At 34.1% G+C, this 21,237-nt stretch overlaps 1 protein-coding gene across 3 annotated transcripts in view; it reads right to left on the bottom strand.

Annotated features, from left to right (window-relative positions):
- Positions 1 to 20,934, bottom strand: part of LOC110033846 — a 26,853-nt gene extending 5,919 nt beyond the window's left edge. The window contains exons 1-16 of one of the 3 annotated variants that reach the window (XR_002294991.1): positions 20,847 to 20,934; positions 15,668 to 15,717; positions 15,409 to 15,532; positions 15,083 to 15,232; positions 14,764 to 14,880; positions 14,594 to 14,678; positions 10,481 to 10,589; positions 10,310 to 10,377; positions 10,109 to 10,234; positions 8,852 to 10,023; positions 7,993 to 8,196; positions 7,833 to 7,893; positions 6,363 to 6,476; positions 5,564 to 5,677; positions 5,392 to 5,481; positions 4,822 to 4,909 (exon numbers count right to left, since the gene is read on the bottom strand). Coding sequence is in view for 2 of the 3 variants with exons in the window: in XM_020737974.1 (XP_020593633.1) it covers positions 4,886 to 4,909; positions 5,392 to 5,481; positions 5,564 to 5,677; positions 6,363 to 6,476; positions 7,833 to 7,893; positions 7,993 to 8,196; positions 8,852 to 10,023; positions 10,109 to 10,234; positions 10,310 to 10,377; positions 10,481 to 10,589; positions 14,594 to 14,678; positions 14,764 to 14,880; positions 15,083 to 15,232; positions 15,409 to 15,509 (2,535 nt within the window). In the remaining variant the exon portion in view is untranslated. The remainder of the gene's footprint in view (positions 1 to 4,821; positions 4,910 to 5,391; positions 5,482 to 5,563; positions 5,678 to 6,362; positions 6,477 to 7,832; positions 7,894 to 7,992; positions 8,197 to 8,851; positions 10,024 to 10,108; positions 10,235 to 10,309; positions 10,378 to 10,480; positions 10,590 to 14,593; positions 14,679 to 14,763; positions 14,881 to 15,082; positions 15,233 to 15,408; positions 15,533 to 15,667; positions 15,718 to 20,846) is intronic. The other 2 variants (XM_020737974.1, XM_020737975.1) reach the window with 2 other exon arrangements.
- Between the last annotated feature and the right edge of the window lie 303 nt (positions 20,935 to 21,237).

Here is a 21,237-nt window from a genome sequence, read left to right as displayed (position 1 = left end):
GGAGCTTTCTAAATCATCATATCGGTGGTATTCTGCTAATCTTTTCTTCAAAATCTTATATTTTCTGGTGACTTGTTGGATGACGAGCTGCAAGTGACCATAGATGACAATATTTGTTATATCCATCGAGATTGCCAACTCTAACCCGGTGATTAGTGTTGCATAGTCTACTTCATTGTTGGTGCAGCGCTCTATCAGGTACTAGGAGAATCTCAACATGCCCTTATCTGGCGTGATAAACATTAAACCATTTCCTTACTTTATAATTATTTCTGATCCTTTATCTTTTATGGTTGATGAAGCTCCACCAAAGTACATCTCCCAACGTTGCGCATTGGAGAATTCCATTTGTAATACTTGTTCATCTAGTAACTCATCATTTAGTGGGAACATAGTTGGAAGTGGGTGTACTGTGAGAAAATATGGTAAAATATGTCCCTTGATGGATAGGAACAAAAGTTATATCAAATTGCAATAAAATCATTGAACATCTTGCTAGACGTCTGGAAAGTGTTGGATGGGTGATCAAATATTGCAATGGATTAACTTGTAAAATAGGGGTAATTTTATGAGAGGGCATGTAATGCCTAATCTTTTGGGCGGCAAAAATTTAAGCAAAATAGAGCTTCTCAATAGGCTGATACTTTACCTCTTTCAGTATTAGACGGCGACTCAAGTAGTAGAGTGTGTTTTCCTTACCCTTGTTATTGACCTGAGCAAACAGGGCTCCAAGAGAGTCATTTAAGGCCATGCTACAAGGTGCCAAAGATTTTCTCGGGATAGGGGCTGCCAAAATAGGAGGTGTCATTAAGTATTTTTTGACTTCCTCAAAGGCCCGCTGGCATTTCTCTACTCAAATGAATTTGGCATCCTTTTTAATTAATGCCGAGAAGGACTGACACCTACCTCAAAGATTAGAGATTAAGCAACCCAAATATGCCAACCTTTCCTGGAAGGAGCGTAGTTGTTTCAATTTTTTGGGAGAAGGCATTTCCAAGATAGTTTTAATCTTATTTGGGTCATTCTCAATTCGCCAATGACGGACAACAAATTCTAGAAACTTTCTGGAGGTGACGCCGAAGGCACACTTTAAGGGATTCATTTTGAGATGATATTGTCATAATTATCGAAAACGATCCTCAAATCATACACATAGTCTATTTTTTGTTTGCTCCCAATGAACAAATCCTCCACTTACAACTTCACTTGGTTGTGAATGTGGTCGTCAAAGATCTTCATCATAGCTTGTTGATATGTTGCTCCGACATTCTTTAATCTGAAGGGCATCACTGTGTAGCAAAAGATCCCAATCTGCGTCCTGAAAGTTGTAAGTGTTGCATCCTTTGAAGCCATTTTGATTTGATTATATCCTGATGCTCCATCCATGAAGGAGAAAATCTCATGTGTCAAAGGGATGTCCACCATCATTGCTGGTATTGACAACAAAAATTTGTCTTTTGGACTGGCTATGTTCAAATCCCTAAACTTGACACAAACATGGATTAGTCCACTTTTCTTCCTAACTAGCACAATATTGGCTAACCATGTGGGCTACTACTCTTCTCTTAAAAATTTAGCCTCTACTAATTTCTTCACTTTGGAACTGACTTGTTGCTCTATCTCAAGGCACATTCTTCTGGGAAATAGTTTTACCAGGGTCATATCTCTGTCCACCCCTAGCCTATGCACTGCGATTTCTGGGGATAATTCTTCCATTTCATCATAGCTCCAAGCGAAGCAATCCTTAAATTCTAACAATAATTTGACTAATTTTGTGGATTCTTCCTCATTGAGTAAGGAACTTATAAAGGTAGGTCGAGGCTACTCCTCAGTCCCTAGGTTAATTTCCTTCAATTCATTAATAGTTGATTCAATTTCTTCCTCAAATTCTAGCGGGGCATTTACTATTAACTAATCTTGAGAAACATCCTCTACATTGAGGTATTCCTCTTCTGATTCACTAGCAACAACCATACAATATTCTGAATCAGCGACTGGTCCTAACGTACCAAATCTGAGACCCTCTTTCGAGTTCAGAGTTTGACTTTTAATATTCCATAACTTTTCAAAAAGTTGTAACTTATCTTTTGGCATTTATTTTGGAAAATATCCCTTTTGAATTAACTTTTGTACACAAGGACAAAAGTAACCAAAAGTTAATTCCATTAATTCATTAGAATCCTCATCCATATTTACATAATTTTTTAGATCAGCAGAAGTAGAAGCATGGTAAAATTTGATCGGCTTTAAACCAACGCTATAAACTTCCTCGACCTCTAAACTCTCAACCTTTTGAGGGGGAATTAGAGTAAGGGTTATGACATTCACATAGGGGTTGATTCAATAATACATCAACTCATATTCACTTTTCTCCACATCTTCAAAGGATATCTCATACTATGGTTTCTTCTATTTTATAATCATCATTTCCTCTTCGGAGCTTTCTAAATCATCATTGTTGATGGTCTTCTTTAGGGGTGTAAACGAACCGAACACGAACGAACAAAGCTTGTGTTCGTGTTCGGTTCGTTTAAAATTTAGTTTGTTTGAAATAAGCTCGTGTTCGTTTCTTAACGAACGAGCCGAACACGAACCGAACACGAACCAAACACGTGCTGTTCGCGAACGACGAGCCAGTTTGACATCCCTAATATTAATATATAAAAATAATATTATATATTAATTATATAACTTATATTATATAAATATACAATATCTATATTAGTATATTACTACTATAGTATATTAATATATTATTATTATTATTTTATTATATATTATAATTTATAAAATTTAATGTTTTAAAATATAATAAATTTTTTATATATAATTATTTTATATTATTTTATATTTCAAACAATAACGATTCGAACACGAACGAACGCATCACTGTTTGTGTTTGGTTCGTTTAACTAACCGAACGAAAAAAATTTGTTCGCGTTTGTCTCGTTTACTTATCGAACGAATCGAACACGAACTCATTGACGAACCGAACACGAACTGTTCGCGAACAACGAGCTTTTTTGACAGCCCTACATATAAGTATAAAATATTTAACAAGTTACTTGTCAAACAACAAGTAAATTTGTTTATAAACATTAACAAACGAGTTGGACTATGTTCAAATTTGATTCATTTAAGCACCAAGTTTTTAAAAAATATTCAAATTCTTTTATTTACTAATTTGAAAAAACATGATCGAGTATTAATCGAAGCAAGTTCAAACTAGTTAAAATCAAGTGCATTAGTTCATTTACAACCTTACCTATAAGGGATATACAACATTACAATAGATTTTGTTAAAACCAATATCATTCCCTTTGGCCATCCTATAGAATGCAAGCAAAATAATATGAAACATAGTGACACCAAGTGAAAGAACTCTTAGCAAAGGGCCTCATTTACAAGAATATCAATCCATGCAGTATACTTATTTTACTAGTTCCAAGCTAACAGCCTATTAGTAGCCCAATCTAGTTTTGATGAGCTAAAGCGAACAGTTACTAAAGCTCCAGTGTTAGCTCTGCCCAATTTTAATTGTATCTTTGAAGTTAATTGTGATGCATACAATATGAAAATTGGCGCATTTTGACAAACAATAGGCACTCGATTGGAAATTTTAGTGTGAAATTAAATGAACAGCAACACAAATATTACACATAACATGAAGAATTCGTTGCCATAATTTTTGCCTCAAAACATTATAATTATTATCTTTACAGGTGAGTTTATTTAGTATTACAATCATGAAGCTCTAAATTCCTCCATAAGGGTAGACGTGCTAAGTTGGTCAAATTTCTTTCATCTTTTCCTTATGTCTTAAAGCATAAACTTGATATACAAAACAAGGTGGTGAATCCAACAAAAAAAAAACGAGGTTGTGAATCCCTTAGTCGTTGACATTCCCTACTTAGCACCCTTCAGTCCAAGATTGCTAGTTTTGAGACATAAAGATCTTTACCCAAATGATCTAAATTTTGGAAAGAAAAGACAATTATGACAATGAACCAACTTTCCAATATCAAGCCGGCCTTTTTTTTTTTTTTTTTTGAAATTGTATTTGTATTCCATAAAGTTCTATGCAATACTGCTTTTTATTTGAGTGCCACGAAGGTGGGGCTGGATGGATATTTTGAATGTGATGAGACTACCGCCTTGGTTCAGGAGAATTTTTATTGGCTACATCCTCTAAAATCTGTATGAACTCTCACCAAACTTGGCTGTATGATCAAATATCGTAGGAATCAAAACTTGCAATTAATATAAATCAGTAGCAGCATAAATTTAACAACTACTCAACCCAATCACTTAACTGAACCACATCAAGGATGTCACGACAATAGAAAATAGATCCTGCTCTCATAGGCCACATCATTGCATGCATATGTAAAGAAAAATAAAAAATAAAAAATAACAAAATCAAATTGAAAACCACAATAAAATAATTACCAAATAATGAAAGTAAAACTAACTCGCTAGGATCATTTGTGTACTCAAAATTCTTACGTAGTACAAACTAGAAAAATTCAATCAACAATCAAACCAGGAATGAACATAACAGAGCTTCCAATTTTCTGCACATTTACTAGCAGTTTAATAATTAAAAGTTAGATGAGGTATACTCTGCAATCCAAGCTTACAAATCTAAGATCTCCCAAAAGTTCTGTATCAACAAATCAATCCAAATAATAAACAACAAAATTCAGCACAGTTGACACATGGGCACCAATACTATAAATACTGCAATGTAACTCAAATCAATCTGGAAAGTTGCAATAAACTCAGAAAACTCGAAAAAGTTAAGAAAGCCAGATTTGATACCATGTAAGAAGAAAAATACCCTTACACCGGTAGAGCTTGCCAATGTTCAGCAATGCATTGGTCATCATTCTAAAGCGTACTTCTGCACCTACAAAATCCAGTAGATGGTTTTACACAATGCTCAGAATAGAAGAAGAAATCATCATCATCATTAGCTATATCCCTACTATTTGTTATCAACTTTAAAACCTATCTGTTTTCATTATTTCTATTGAGTGTGAAAAAATACACATATCGCCTAAGGTCTGTTCCTACACTCTTTTGAACCCTTAGATATTCAAAACCACGATAAATCCGATATAAAAAAATGCATTAGTTTGCAACCGACAAGGCAAGTCCTATAAAGATAATTTACCGATCAAAATTGCACGCTGGTTTTATTGCTTAAGTTCCATACCCTTTTTAAAAGATACAAGTTTTAACGAAAACTAAGGTTCAGCAAAAAAAAGTGAAGAACGATAACTCAAACAACAAAAAATAACCGAAGTCAGAAAGAGGCACAAAAAGGCACAAAAAGTACAAGGCCCAGGGAGAATTTCTTCAAAGAATATGCCTAACAAAAAAGACTACCTCAAGCATATTTTCATCAGTCGAAAGCTTTGAACCCACGCCATTTATCTCTCTTGAACCATCATAATGAAGAATTCTAAGCTTTCCTTCCTGCATTTTCATCATAATAATCATCATAATTTAAAAAATAATTAAGCGAACAAAAAAACAAAATTGTTGCATGTCATAGTACCTTAGTTCCATAAACAAGACCTCCTCCAGGAAGAGGATGAAAACATGCAACATTAACCTCATCTTCAGCACTGGGAAGAACTCTAACAAGCTCCATATCTGAAACTCTATAAACCTATAAACATCACACCAGGAACAAATTACAAAGCTTGATAATGTGAATAAAAGCAACAAGGCTCTCTTTTCACAGAAAATATATTCAATTCAAGGAAAAAATCAACACATAAAATGCAATTTAAGAAAGAACATTGTAATTATAACATAATCAATTCAAGCAATGTGCACGGGAACTAAATAGCAGCATCTAGCCCATCCTATAATTTTTCAGTCTAAGGAATATTTTCATAAACTTCTATCCGGCTCTGACCAACAAACACGTTATTTTTCACGTGAAAGCTCACAAAATCACCAGAAATATGTCTTTGACACTTTCTGGAGGTAATTTTAACACTGTAGAACGGTATGTTTGCAAACCAGCAGTGTCTAGATGAATATGTCTTTATGTTGATTTCAATAAAGCCTAAGGTAATCCCAGACCTAAGAAATAATTGCAAGCAAATTCATTCCTCAGTAATGATAGAAATGCTAAGGATGATGCCCAATATGCATACAATATCCAGAAGACTTCAGTTATGGAAATGAATTATTCACACAAATAGATGAATGGCATCAAATTCAAAAAGCAAAACCATAATTGAAGAAATTTGATATTAGAATAAAACAGCATAAAAGAGCATCCAATAAATAGTTTTGCGGATTGAAATAGCTGCATTGTAAACAGTGTTGTAGGATATTGATACCTCCAAGATCGTGTAGATGGGGATTGCAGTGTCTCCATTAATGACAATGCTTCTAAGAAGTGAACTATGGCGGCGTCCATATGCCAGTAGTATGTGCTCTGATGTCGGAGAGAACTGGGGAGGAAAAGCTCAAGAAAGATGGCCATGAGAGACTTGATGCAAAACAAAAAACAAAGCAAAAGATGCAATATTTAAGAATGCAAATAACAGTTGGGTTGCGTTTATAGATGATGCTTTTACCATACTGATTTCATGGGTAAATTTAAGCTATCAATAGTTGAAATTAAATCCAATAACAAAGCCAAATTGAAAATTTTAGGCTCGACAGTTTAGGCAAACTAAAATTTGAATGCAAAACCCTAAAATGATAAAAATGGTTCTACCTTGAACGTTCAAATTTTAACAACAAATCAAAATAAATGCTCAAGTTGCTAGGATAACAACAGAAGTACTCAGACATATAAGTTATTTTTTTATCATAATGCAATGTTACTCATCACAGTTAAGATGACAAATGAATAAAGTCAGAAAGGATTCAATTAACCATCAAGAAATGCAACTAAGCAATTGGTGATGACATGAAAGCACTTTGAATTTGATAATCATTAGCGGTCATTCAAGAAATTATGACTAATGCTGTAATTTATCTCTGAATGATTATCAATAGTGGATGCGACTATTTCTCAAAACCATGCAAACAATATAACGAAAGCAATCGATATGAATTTTTCCAGTCTAGTTCTATGACGTCTCTTCCTATTAATGGTCTACTTAGAATCAATCACTACAAAGATGCTAATTTCTACAACATCCACAACAAATCTATGATAGGCACGTGGTATACAAGAGAGCATTGACATCTCGTTTAACTGATGGAGCAAATTTTAAGAAAGGAGAAATGAGAAAATCTATGCACCTCAAAAAAAAAAAGATATTGATATGCATTTTTCTAGTCTACTTCTATGACGCATCTTCGTATTAATGATCTAGTTTGAATCATTCACTACAAAGTTCCTGAATTCTACAACAGCCACAACAAATCTAGGATAGGTACTTGGTATACAAGAGAGCATTAACATCTAGTTTAACTGATGGAGAAAATTTTAAAAAGGAGAAATGAGGAAATCTATGCACCTCAAAAAAAAAAAGAACTATTGATATGCATTTTTCAAGTCTACTTCTATGATGTTTCTTCGTATTAATGATCTACTTAGAATCATTCGCTAGAAAGATGTTAATTTCTACAACATATACAACACATCTATGATAGGCACAGGGTATACAAGGGAGCATTAACATCTAGTTTAACTGACAGAGAAAATTTTAAAAAAGGAGAAATGAGTAAATCAATGCACCTCAAAACAAAGCTAGCTAAAGTAATAAGGAAGAGCTTTCATTATTTTGATCTTCAAAAATCATATCAGAAATAAAATAAAAAGCGTACACAAAACAGTAAGACGGGCTCCCAACCTGAATAGATGTCAAACAATGAGCAGCTCGTATCGCTCTAGAAGCTAACACTGAACCAAATCTGCCATCCAAATTGGACAAATCAAGATGCAGTTAATATTATTTTTAACTAGTAACAGCAAATTCAAGTGCATCAACAAAAAAAGCTCTGAAAGCTTACGTTGCCTCTTCAAGTGAATAGATGCGAAGCTCATACATGACCTGGTGTGCAGAAATTGGATGGCGTGTAGGAGATGTTGTAACATCAACAGCATAAAGGCTTACCTGTGATTGAAGTCCAGAATCACCTTCCAAGTCAGGTAGCATGCATGCAACACAAGCTACCAAGAACCTCCCACAAGGTGAAAAATGGGCACCCATTTCACTGAAATCATCAGACATTCAAGCACATGAGTATGCTGAAATTCCTATATAAGATCAATGAACCATACTTATATAGGATTAAACTAAGCGAAATTTACAGACTTGGCACGCAATTCTTACGTATTTTCATGCCTCAAACCTAAACTTTATATTACACACACAGCACTTTGGTAATTTAAAATTATGCATGAAAAGTTGTATTCACCTTTAAAGAGTGCTGATAGAGCTATATTTGATGTGATATTAAAGATATAAGTGTTATGTGTGTAAATATCAATGTTTAGTTGAGCTTTGTAAATACACAAGAATTGTTTGCTATGTATATAAATGCCCCTTAAACTCAATGTTGCCAAATCCAGACATCCATTCCGAGCTAGAATTTATTAAATTTATTATTAAAAAAAATCTCATTCACAAAGGTCATCTCAAATGATAAAGAAACCGATCCAACATCTTCAAATTTCACTAAAAACTATGAGCAAATGTCCAGAGAATTAGAAAACTTGCTAATTGGTAAAAAAAACATAACAAAAGTTAATAATCACCACAAAATCCAAATGCCGACAGATTGTATGTCACACAATGGGAAGAAGTTTCATTATCTCAAAATGTTGTCGAAAAAGAAATGCAACTAATGTTTTGAATGGAAAAGGCACCTGCAAAGGACGGCATGTGGTATGGTTAAGCGGCATGTTTCTGGATCTAGGGAGGCACTGGGATCTTGAATATCATGTGGCCATATTCTAAGTTTCACAGTACACGGCAGCTCTGCAGTTGTTGCAGTAGCCAGTGAAGAAGCATTTTCAGTTTCAATACCAGCTGGACCTAGATGGAGCCGAGGTTCATCATTTTGGGCATTTAAAAAAGTCGAACCCTCGCCAGCACCAGTTGAAGCTAAAGTTCGGGAGCGATTCCTACTACGAGAGCTAGTCCGTCCAGTTCCACGGGAATTGTTTGAAGCATTCACTGTCGCTGAAGAAGCTATCAGAGCCTCCATGCTGCGATTATATGACTGATCAGCCGATAAGCTGGGGCCAGTTCCAAGAGCTGTTGAAAGACTACCATGAAATGTACTGTTTGCTGGAAACAATGAGTGCAAGCCTGCATGAGATTGACCCATAAGCCAACCCTGCAAAAAAGGAAGCTCCCAGCTAGCTGAATCAGTGACAGGAATAAACTGCTGAACTTGTCCTGCTTCTATGCTCCCTAGAAGCATTTGAATTTCAGCATTTCCAGAAGAGCTTGAGGAGTTTATGGCAATATTACTGTCACTGCCACTTCTAGCTTGTCTGATAGGTATCCTAAGAGCCACCGGTAAAGCATTCGAAACATCTGTTCTCTCAGCATTGCTTGTATATCTATGTTGAAACCAACTACTAGGTTGACCACTGGTTGAATCCGTACCCCCAACAAGTGAACTATAATTTGAAGCTTCAACCCTAGGCGCAAAAGAATGAAAATCAGTATCAGTAAAACTAGAGCCATGACTTTCTGCAGGAGACATTTCCATAAGAGTCACTGAATTGTCCAGCTGGCTCCCCCAATTCACTGATCCTTGTAGATTAGATATAGGACCATCAGGCCTTTGCTGGTCATTTCCAGAAACACCACCCCCCCTGCCAATAAGCTGTAATGATGTCGGAACATCATCCTTCTGAAATGTTGGCATAAAAAAGTATGGAGAAGGCATTACTGGAACTTTGGCCTCCACAAATGACTGTAGACTAGAATTCATATTGGCAAAAAGGACAGCAGGAGGTGGATATTGCAAATAACCAGATGTAGTTGCAAGTGTCAATGTTGAATCTGGAGAATCAAGATCGTTAACCTACAAAGATAACAAATGAGATCTTTTAGCATAAGATATTAATAGATAAAAATGCAGAGCAAACACTAACGAAAGGCAGTTCCACCTCGGCTGTCAATAGAAACGGGGCACCATGTGGATGAAAATGCACAGCCCTTAATGACCGTCTAGTCTTCAGAACAATTGTTGGAGAAGATGTTTCCCCTCTCCTATTGTAGTTCCATACATACAACTAAAATAATAAGAGTCAGAATGCTGTTATGAAACTAAACTCATCTTTTTGTTCTTTAATCTCAGAGCATCTTACCTTGTGGCCTGAAGCTACAGCAAGTAGTTCTCCCTGGGCATGGAAAGCAATAGAAGCTATAGGGCGATCTGCAACGTGATACACAGAGGGAACCACATAAGCACAAACACTAAAAGCACGGTGGAAATAACAAATTAACATAATTAGAGAGAAAATGATATGAGAAATTACAAAAATTACGTGACCCTATACAATCAGCAGTATGTGCATCCCAGATACGAACTTCATGATCCAAACTACCACTGGCAAGAATTTCAGGGTATAGAGGGTGGAACCTAACCTGTGCATGACGCATTGATAGTAAATGAATATAATATTTATCACAAATAATGGAATAAGTTCGGGGGAAAATAGCAACAATTAAAACAATAGATGTTCAGTTATTAAAATAATTAAAATTCAATGGAAAGCAACCCTATGTATAAACAGACTTTTACTCTATATTGGGAGTTAGAAATAAAGAAGTTAGCAACAAGATTTATTATGTTCAAATTCCTTGAAATATTAAGCTCGTTCAAGAAATTAGTATAGGGGCAGTGCTTCAGGTAAAATTTACAATTCAAAAGACTATCCACCTCATAGTAGTAACACTCATCACAGCTGTCAATTTGACCATGCCCCATGCAGAAGAAAGACTAAGCAAACTAGTTGTACATGTATCATCATTATGCCGATGAACAAAGGATTAAATGTGTAATGTTCATTTTTTATTGTATTTTATATGAACAACAATGATATCCAACAAAAAACATGAAAACAAAGAAATTGTTTAGGTTTTGTTTGGTTGAGCGTGTACTTTCACAAAAGTGTGTTTAAAAAAACTTTAAAAAAACAGTGTTTTAAAGTTACTGCCGCTAAAGATGATACTATTGCTTAAATATAATGTTTTTTGAAACCAAAAAGCTCTTTATTACTTGTTTTGCTACTCTATTAGCTTTAGCGTATTTCGGATAAAAGACAAAAATATACTTAACTTTTTAAAATTGCAAACATCATTTCTACTACTTATTCTTAAAACAAACTTTAAAATGAAAATAAACTGAGAGAAAGAGAGAGAGAGAGAGAGGTGAAAATAATCCCTAAGCAGTTGGACCTATTCCTTCTTTTGCCTTGCTACAGAGCTGTCTCCCCACCCATCTCCTATTTGCGATACAAAAAAAATCAGCGCCCCCCCCCCCCCCCCTGTCTCGTTAGATTGAAGCCCTCTCCTCTCTCCAATTTTCCGTTCGCACAACCCAAGCCGATTCTCACACACAAAGCAGTGAACAAGCCTCCCTTCTCTTTTCCTCCCTCTCGACTCGCACGAGAGAATAGAAACTGAAGTTCCCTTCCTCTCAGTTCGCACAGCAGAAAACGAAAAAAAAACACCACCCCGAGTTCTCTTTTTCATATCTTTTAAACTCCACTAAAATTTTGAAGAAAACCATCTTAAAAGGAAAACCCACCTTATACCACATCACATTAGGCAAAACTAAAGAATTTCAGCTCACTTATATTACAGCTTATGATAATGATTATCATCATCTCATCTAATGTTCCATCATCCTACTATAAAGTAATTTTTTTCCTCAAAACTCTCAATATATACATCTACAGACACTAGTCTATTTTTTTATTCAAACTTTCACTTGGAACCGACTTCCAATATTTGCAAAATTATTTTTTCTGTGTAAATAAAAATTTGATTCATGGTAGCTCTACTTTTGAAAGCATTTAAGTACTATTCTTGCCTCTTAAAGCATGCATTCATTATAACAATATCATATGCCACCGTGAATTCAAGTATAACTTCCTCCATTAGATTTTTTTCTTATATTCCATATAGAACAATGCCACCATAAATCTTCACATTGCCCATCCTACTAAACCCCATTTATCCAATTACAACGCCCCAAGTACTTATTCTCTCTTCTAAGCTTCAAATCATAATTCATCTATCTCTTCCAAAAAATTAATTTTTAAAACTATCCTTTGATAAAAATTCAGAAGCAAAAGCACTGACCATATTGGCTTGAGAGCAATTTCTTTATCACTAAGGTGATTCATAATAATGCAAACTAACGACATGGATCCATCTTTTAATTCTTTTTTAGTGCTTAAGGCATCATGAGAAAAGAGAATGAACAAAAGAATCAATAGGTTGTTCTTTAGCCTACCCTCATTGAGCCTTCACCCTTTCCTATGATTGGTGTCGTAGGCAACCTTTCTCATCCATTGGTGCCAAAATGTCTTCCCCATGCTAGTCAAAAGGCAAATAGAGCCAGCCTTTATAAATAAGAGTTAATTTTTTTTGCAAAATAAGCTACCTTAGTTTACATAGAAACAATTCATCAATGATTGGTGTGCTAGGCATCCATCCTTATCCATTGGTGCCAAAAGTCTTTCCCATGCCAGTTCAAAAGGGAAATGGAGCACCATGGCAATAGGCTCCACTGGAGCCAAGAGAAAAATAACACATATAAGACATAAGGCTGTTCATCATGTATGAGAAAATAAATACTATATAACAATCTCAATAGGTCAAGCCGACCCTCTACATTAATAAAAGTAAGAAAAAATGAAGTAAAATAAGGTACCCAATTGTACAAAGGAAGAAACTAGCTTATACTCGAAGGAAGCACTTCCTAAAAATAAATGCAATCAGTTAGGTTCTCTTGATTCCCTTTTCTCTCCAGTTCCGCTATACCACTACACTCTCCATCAGCATGCCCTGGATTAATAACTAGGACAACTAACATAAAAACATGCCAACTAAAGTAAACTGTCAAGCCATCCAAAGGAATTTACAAAGCAATTATAATGCCCTTCTAGTTGTATTTCACTACCATCTGGAATAGCATGATCGCCTCACGGTCTGTAAATTCCCTACTCTAGCTGGCAAGGGGGGGAAAAAGTAACACCTATTAGTTCCCAGCTATAAAATATATGTAAAAACAAAAGAAAATGAAGAACCAAGATAATAGAAAAGTCAGTATTGGAAAAGAGAAGATTTTTTTTCCTAACGAACAAACATGGATGTCAGCTAAGGCAGTACTGGAGTTTTTCTTACAATAGACTAGAGTCAGGAGTCGAATGAAAGAAAGGTCAGATTACAAGCATCTGGGTCAGGAAAACCATTTGCCTTGGGTTAAAAAACAAGCAATCTGATCATAAAATGGGGCTTGTTTGGAAATATTAAGATCTTGTTATGCATGAATCATATGTATAGGAAAACAAAAGAAATTCAATAATGAACCAAGATAATAAAAAGGTCATTATAGTGAAAGGGAAGGAAAATCTTCCTAACGAACAAACATGGATCTCAACTGTGGAAGAACTGGAGTTTTTCTTACAATAGACTAGAGTCAGGAGTCGAGTAAAAGAAAAGTCAGATTACAAGCATCTGGGTCGAGAAAGCCATTTGTCTCGGGTTAAAAAAACATACAATCTGATCATAAATTGAGGCTTGTTTGGAAATATTATGATCTTGTTATGCATGAATCCTATCACCATACCATCAAATTTATAGACTAGCCCCTCGATAAGCGTATTCACTTTGTTCATAAAGTCAATGAAAGTTTATACATGTAACATCTGATTTCTAAAACACCTTTCTTACACAAACAAAAAATGCCAATTTTACAGCGAAATGGAAGAAAAGTATCACAAAATAAAGATTAAAGATGTAATACAGAACTTTCCAACCATACCTACAGATAAAACTACAGCCAAGGCATTCATGCGAAATAGCAAATGTGGAATAAAATTTTCTTTTCAATATGCTGGGATTCATTGTCTCTTAAGATAAATAATTTCTGAAGTTAATATAACTCAGGAAAAATAAGTGAGATTACACCAAGGTAAGAAAAAAAAAGAAATTAACTTACAAAAAAAGTTTAGCATTCCGATTATTTAAATTAGAACCGCACAAACTTATTTATAGATTCCCCTACGATTTTAGAAAATTTCATTTTTTTTAATTGAATTTATGTGTGCAGAAAAATGACATTTTCTGCATATGTTATATTATAACACAAGTGAATTGAAATAAAAACCAAATGGCACATCATAAACTGCATGGGTAGCAACACTATCCAACATACTATTGTTTAGTAAAGAGAGTAATCACCACTTGGTCGAACTTATTATATCATCCAATCCTTGCATTGTATTAGCATTCCAGAAAGACAACGTAAGACAAAATCACTAAATAACTATTCATAAACATAATATAGATCATTTCATAAGTAGAAAAAATAGAGAAGCAAAACTAAATATGAATAAGTAAATATAGATGTTGCATACCACCCATGGTGTTCGACGGTGACCACTCAAGACCTTTAAGCAGCTTCCAGTATGGCAATCAATTATCTTAACTGTGTGATCACCACTAAATGCATATTTCAAAATAAAATCAATAAAAGCGAATGCCAATATAACATGAGCAAGAATCAAGAGACGGTGAATAAACATACTGTGTTGAGGCAAGTGTTTTCCCATCAGAACTAAATGCTGCAGCTATCGTGGATCTTGGGGGAGGAAGAAGAGGGCAGTACTTGGCTAACAAATGACACAGAGACTCTGCTTCGACCCTGATAAAATATGCTCCATTAATCAAATTTTCTAGTGCCAACAGAACCTAATATTAATTAAATAGCTAAATCAGATAAAATACAGTAAACAATTTTATAAGTTTTATTTTAATTCTTGCTGCTAGAATATGAAAATTTTTAACAGTTGGTCCCATTTTAAGTTCTCAATTATCACAAGCTTCACGCATCATACAGCCTTTACCAAGAAAGAAGAGCAAGTTTTGCATCTATCACATCGCACTTTGGCCCAGAGCAATCAACCCTAAATTTTGAAGTCTCTCCCCATACTTTTTTCGAGGAACATTTTGCTCTAGGTGAGATTTCCCGCTTCGCTAGCAACTGACAAACATTTCTGCAAATAACAAGTTGAAAAAAGAAATGAAGCAGCTTCTATATCAAGCACCAGAAAGTGTTTAAAATTAATTGCAAAATCATTCAACATTAAACCAACTGTAGACAAGCTACAATTACAACTAAAACGAACAAAAGTAATAGAGAAATCATAGCCAAGAAAAAAAAAACATTCACCTGTTTCGTGGAAGGGAATGAGACGAAGACTGTGACGAGGAATGAACATTAGGAAATGTGGAATTTAAATACTTCGCATCATCAATCCAGCGTTGAGTCATTTCTATCTTCTAGCATGATGCCCCTGAAAGTAGCAATTTTAAAGCAAAACCAAGGATTGCAATACATGTTAAGTTTTAGCAGGAAACAAGACAACGAGAATATTTAGAAAAAACAAAGTAAAAAATAAGAAAGAAAAGTGTGCAACTCATTCACTTACCAAAATTCAAGTTTTTAAGACTTGCAACTTTGGAGACAGCCATTTACAGCCTAATAAAATTAAAATTGTTAGAAAAAATAAGAAATTAGATTAAACACACAACTACAGAGTTTTAGTTCTCTATGAGAGGTTCTATTCAAAATTTCAGTATCAGGTAACTATAATGGATAAAGAAACCACATGGAGTAAAAAAAATTTCAAACATCATTTTATAATTGAAGTTGCCTGCAGAGAAAGCTAACATAGAGTTTTGATCTTGTGGTCTTTTACATGAAAGAGATAGGAAAAGCTAAGTATCAAACACATAAAAAATAGCACATAACAGCAAAATATACCTTTCAACTCTATAAAACCCACAAGGTAAAGAAAAGCGTAGAAGGTTAAGAAAAACACTCCATCTACAACAACTCAATCACAATTAATCCAACCATACATCTACAGCAAACTGAAAACAAATTTATTGGTAAGTAAACTGGTCAGATGCATATTGTCAAACCAGATGTGAATCAGATAAAGAAACTTTTTCCAAAGTTTACTTACATAATTGATGGAGGAAAAAATATTTTTAAATAAGCATTTTAAGGGGATACATGTCCCTACATTCCCCTTTTAAATTTGCATGTAGGTTTAATATTGTCTGTGGTAAACAACGAGACTCTACTATATCTATATATGAAGCACAAAGATGAGAAAAGTAATAGAGAAAGAAATTTCATGCGATAATTTTATATTCAAATAGACAGTTTTAGTACAAGCATAAGATTATAAAATGACCACGTCTCAAATTTGACCTTTTTTATAGGTGTGAGTTAAGAACAGAGACACAACTATTTGCATGATAAAAGGCAAGAAAAAAATATAACTGACCTTGATGTAGTTGCCTATGTAATTATTGAGTTTGACTAATAGTTGTCTATTAAGATGAAACTTTGAGCTAGTTTTAAATGAGATCGAGCATCTTGCATGAGTTAGTTTGGTGACAACATGTATTTGATTGCCGATCACTCAAGACGATTAACACAGATTTGTAGGCGGATATTCTTGACAAATAGGTGAGTTCGTAAACCCTTTGAGGCGTATCTAAATTTTGAGGGAAGAGTAAAGGTTAATTCCTAGGAACTTCAATTATGACAGGTGCTGAATTGATCTATTAATATAGACGTAGTGTGTCTGATTTATAATTTTGTAATAATCTGATCAATCTGATTCGAATATATATGGATATAAATGCATAAATTTAAACTTATTATATTAATATCAATTTAAAAAAAATTATGAACTAAATTAGTCCGCATGTATTTTTCATTACACTATATGGACTTGTGACTAAATTTAAATATCTTATTGACACAAGTTTGTTGCAGGTCTTATGCTGAAGCCTAATCAGTCCGCAATAAAAGCTAATGTGTTTCAAATTGTCGCTTATTCTAACTGGAAAACAATGCTTTGTGTTCAGCTTCGCACGCGATTGAATTTAGTCCTGACTCCCAAGTCCAATCTTAACTCAACACACACGTGGGATTCAACTCCCAGGTCTATAAATGGCTGTAGTCAGCTGGTTCAACTTGTTCTGGTTCAAAGTGTCAAAACAACTTGCTTGCTCAACCCATTCCAAAGCTGACGCTAGCCAAATTATGGCAATCTATAAATGGCTGTGTCAGCCGGTTCAACTTTCTTTGGTCCATGGTGTCAAAATGACTTGTTTGCTCAACCCATTCCAAAGCTGACGCTTGCCAAATTATGGCAGTTATGACGCCATTGGGTTTTCTTCACATTTTGAATTATCTCGTATCTGCTTCCAATTTTCTCAATTCAACCTTGATCTTCATTCAAATCCACTGAAACTCATCCTTTGAAAATTGAAACTCGAGAAAGTCTTCCATTCTAATGGAAGAAGACCCATTTTCTATGTTATTTAAGAATTATTTGGAAACTAATTCTGCTGTATTTTTGTCAGACAAAGAAGCTTAACTCATCACTGAATTGCTCCAATCAAACGCCATCTCTTGGATTTTGAGGTAATTTTAATTTTATTTCTTTTAATATGGATTCTAAATAGGTAACATGCTGGTATGCTAATGTATCAAAATGTTTTCTTCCTGTATTCAGTCTAGTTCTTTAGTCATCAATTTTTAAATTGGAAATATTATCAGATCGGCCCTTCATGATGACATGATTCAGAGGAAGCAATTTTTGTTACTTAAATATTTCTTTTTTTTTCTCAGCTACAACCATTTTTGCATGTGTATGTCGGTGATAGTTCAGATATTTGGACCCTTGAGATAGTTGATCCAATTGATAACCACATTAAGCACCTTGTTTTTCCTGCAGCATCAGTGTAAAGGAGTGTAGCTAAATAATTGTAAGGTTTGTATCTGACCGTACCAAGATCTTGGTGCACAGGGATGGCTTTTGGTTGTGAAGTCTTGTACTGCACTGAGCCTTCCTGCATTTCATATTTGTTTTCACTTGATTTTGTAATTCCCTACTTGGCCTTCTGACAGCAAGTTCTAAATGACAAATTATATGAATGTTTATTTAATGTTATCAGTTTCTTTTTTTCCTTCAGTATTAGCAGCGCATTCACTTACTCTCAAACATATAATTTTATTTTTATATTGTTTTTTAGAGGCCATTTGGTAGCCAAATTTTATCATTAATCCTGTCAAATGGTCAAAAATGACAACAAAAATCTTAGAGATTTTCAAATTTCATTTTACTTCAATTTCGTCCTTAATTTTGGATTTACTATATTTATGAGTCTAGTGGATTAATAAATTTAACAAACTGACGTGTATGAAAGATGGGAGAGAAACAACTTTCTTGCATGCTTTGCATAGGCGAGCAGTTGTGTATAGGACTGTAGTTTTCTCTTTTATGATAGATTTCTATGAAGAATAAAAAAATAGTTTAATAAGATATATCAGGTGAAGAGGAAGAACTCGACAAGGACTTTGATTATGCCTCTTCACCACAAAGCAAGTTAGTGAGATTGTATTCGTCACTTTGATTACGACAACCCATTTTACAATTCCAAAGCACTTTATAACATAAAAAAAATGGCTATTGCTAAAAAATTCAATTGCATCAATTACATAGTTTCTGAAAAAAACTATGACAATTTCATTATCTAGCTTTTTAAAAAACTACAAAAATGCCATTATCTAGTTTTTGAATATTTTTCATAAGTGAATAGCTTTCTTTTAAAACTCTAAATTGTAATTACCTTTTGATACATCATTTGAATCCAGTATCTTAAAGTCAATCATCTGATTATTCATTTTAGTTTTTTAATTATTATTTTTATTTCTTTGCATCCAAATCTTCATTAATTTCAAATTAATGATGATATTTTTAAATTAATTAGCCTTAATAATTATTATTAATTCAAAAAAAATATATTATTTGCAAAATCGTGGTTTAATGACAACATAGAAGTTTTTGTATTTAAATTTTTAACTAATTTACCATTTAATAATTATTTTAAACATTATTTATGCTGATTATGATTGTAGGCAATCATATTACATGTTTTAAATTAACTATCAAGAAATATTAATAAAATTCTAGTTGAGCTAACATATTTAAATCCTAAAATAATTAGTAAACCAATTTATCGAGATTTAATTGGATTTAACCTCTATTATGTTAAATGATTTTCAAAATTTAGGGTTTGTTTGGGGCAACTACAGCTTATTAAAAATTTATTGTGAAGTTGCTGAAAAATAATCTGATGTTAAAAAGGTTGCAGAGGCCATTACAATTTTAAAAAAAAAAAATTTAGACCACATCTAGAAAGCTGTCACCGCACCTAGCCAGGACCGATGGGAAAATGTAGATTTCAACGGCAACTTTTTGAAAAAGCTGTCAAAACGCAATTTACACAAACAGACAAAATTGCATTGTGGTACCGCAGCGCCACCTCAAACGAGCACTTAATTGCCTAAGGACTTATTCAACTCTATTTTCAGCCAAACTGCCCTTTGAAGTTTGTTTCCTGGTGACTTTTTCTCTATTTTGAGAATTTTTCTGCATTAAAGTGTTGTGAGCCATCATTGTGAATATTATTGATTTTTTTTTATATTTGATTTTCCATGCCAGCCTTTCTTTCTCCTTAATGTTTCTTAGTTTCGAGCATCCTTTGTGAGATTGATTTCATTTATTTACTCAAGTTTGAATTTGGCTTAGTAGTGGTAATTTGAATGTAATATCTTTGTGTTGTTGTAGTCTTGTGTGGGTTTCTGTATCTGAAAGTAGTTACTATAGTACGCATGCTCTTTGGGTTCAAGCAAGTCTAAAAGCTAAAAACTATAAAGTCTCTTAAGGGTTTTAATTCTCAATCTAGAGAGAAGATTGGCTCCAAACTAAACATATTAAAACTAGAAGAAAGCAAGATTCGAGAATTTAGAACCAAGGGTAGAATCAAACAAACATTTTTTTAGCTTAACTCTCTTTTCATGCTAAACAAATTTAAATTCAGAATCTATCACTGGAAAATAATAAATGAATTTTCTTTTATCAATCATTCCTTTAGGCACCATGCACCATTTTATTCAAACAAACACTGATATCAGAATCAGGAAGTCCCAAGCATCTTATGAAGAAGAAACCCGATTATCAATAAAACATGAGTATTTTGCTGACATCTGTTCTTCCTAATTATAGAAATTTTTTTGAAATAAACTTATCCAGCTAGCATTAGAATGCACTATCCAAATACATTTTTTAACCATATGTTTTACGATCTATGATTTAAAAAAGTGGAGAAATCCTAAAATCCATTAAAGCTAGAGAATGATAGCATTTAACAAATGTTGAATTCAATCAACAACCAGCTGAAATGGGATTTGTTGAAACAACAGGATCTTAAATTCCCCCAAAATACTATTTGGCCAAATTTAAGCTAGATCTTGTCTGAAATATTTCTTGCAACAGTATATCAAAGGCATTCTTTACTCTAAACCAACAAATCAAATCCTAAAGATTTTAGACATAAACTACCATTAAAATCAAAAAGCAAAGCACGATAACAGTTATCTTCCCCAGATCTTAGAATTCTCGATTTATTCCCATAATTAGCTAAATCAACAACTGAGCAAAACGGATAATACAATGGGTTAAATCAGGAAAAAAAATCATCAACAAAAACATAAAAAATAATAATTGAGAAAACCCTTACCTTTAGGATGGAGGAAGGTGTGAAACGCGTAGATGGAAGAAGCTCTCGCTTCGGGAAAGAAGAGGATTCGAGGATCTCTCGTGGCTGTATCAGAGAGGATGCGAGGACTTATCGTTCGGCTCAGCGAAGCTCTCGCTTCGGAAAAGAATCGACGGGATCCAGAGGATGATCGGATCGCTAGGGCAGAGGACTTCAGGCGAAGGCAACCGCGGAAGAAAATGACGCGAACTCAGCGGACATGGAATAGTATTCGCGATCGCTATACTAGTAAACCGCGGAACGTCTTATGCGAACGAAAGCGCCGAAAAGCTACATACAAACAGATTCTAAACGCGATTTTTAACCGACCGTGGTTCAAAACTCTGAAACAAACGCACCACGAGGGATTCGG

The sequence above is a fragment of the Phalaenopsis equestris genome, unplaced genomic scaffold (assembly GCF_001263595.1).
Source record: "Phalaenopsis equestris unplaced genomic scaffold, ASM126359v1 Scaffold001307, whole genome shotgun sequence".
Taxonomy (NCBI): Eukaryota; Viridiplantae; Streptophyta; class Magnoliopsida; order Asparagales; family Orchidaceae; genus Phalaenopsis; species Phalaenopsis equestris.
The sequence above is the reverse complement of the archived record's forward strand: the minus strand, read 5'-3'. Positions and strand labels throughout refer to the sequence as shown.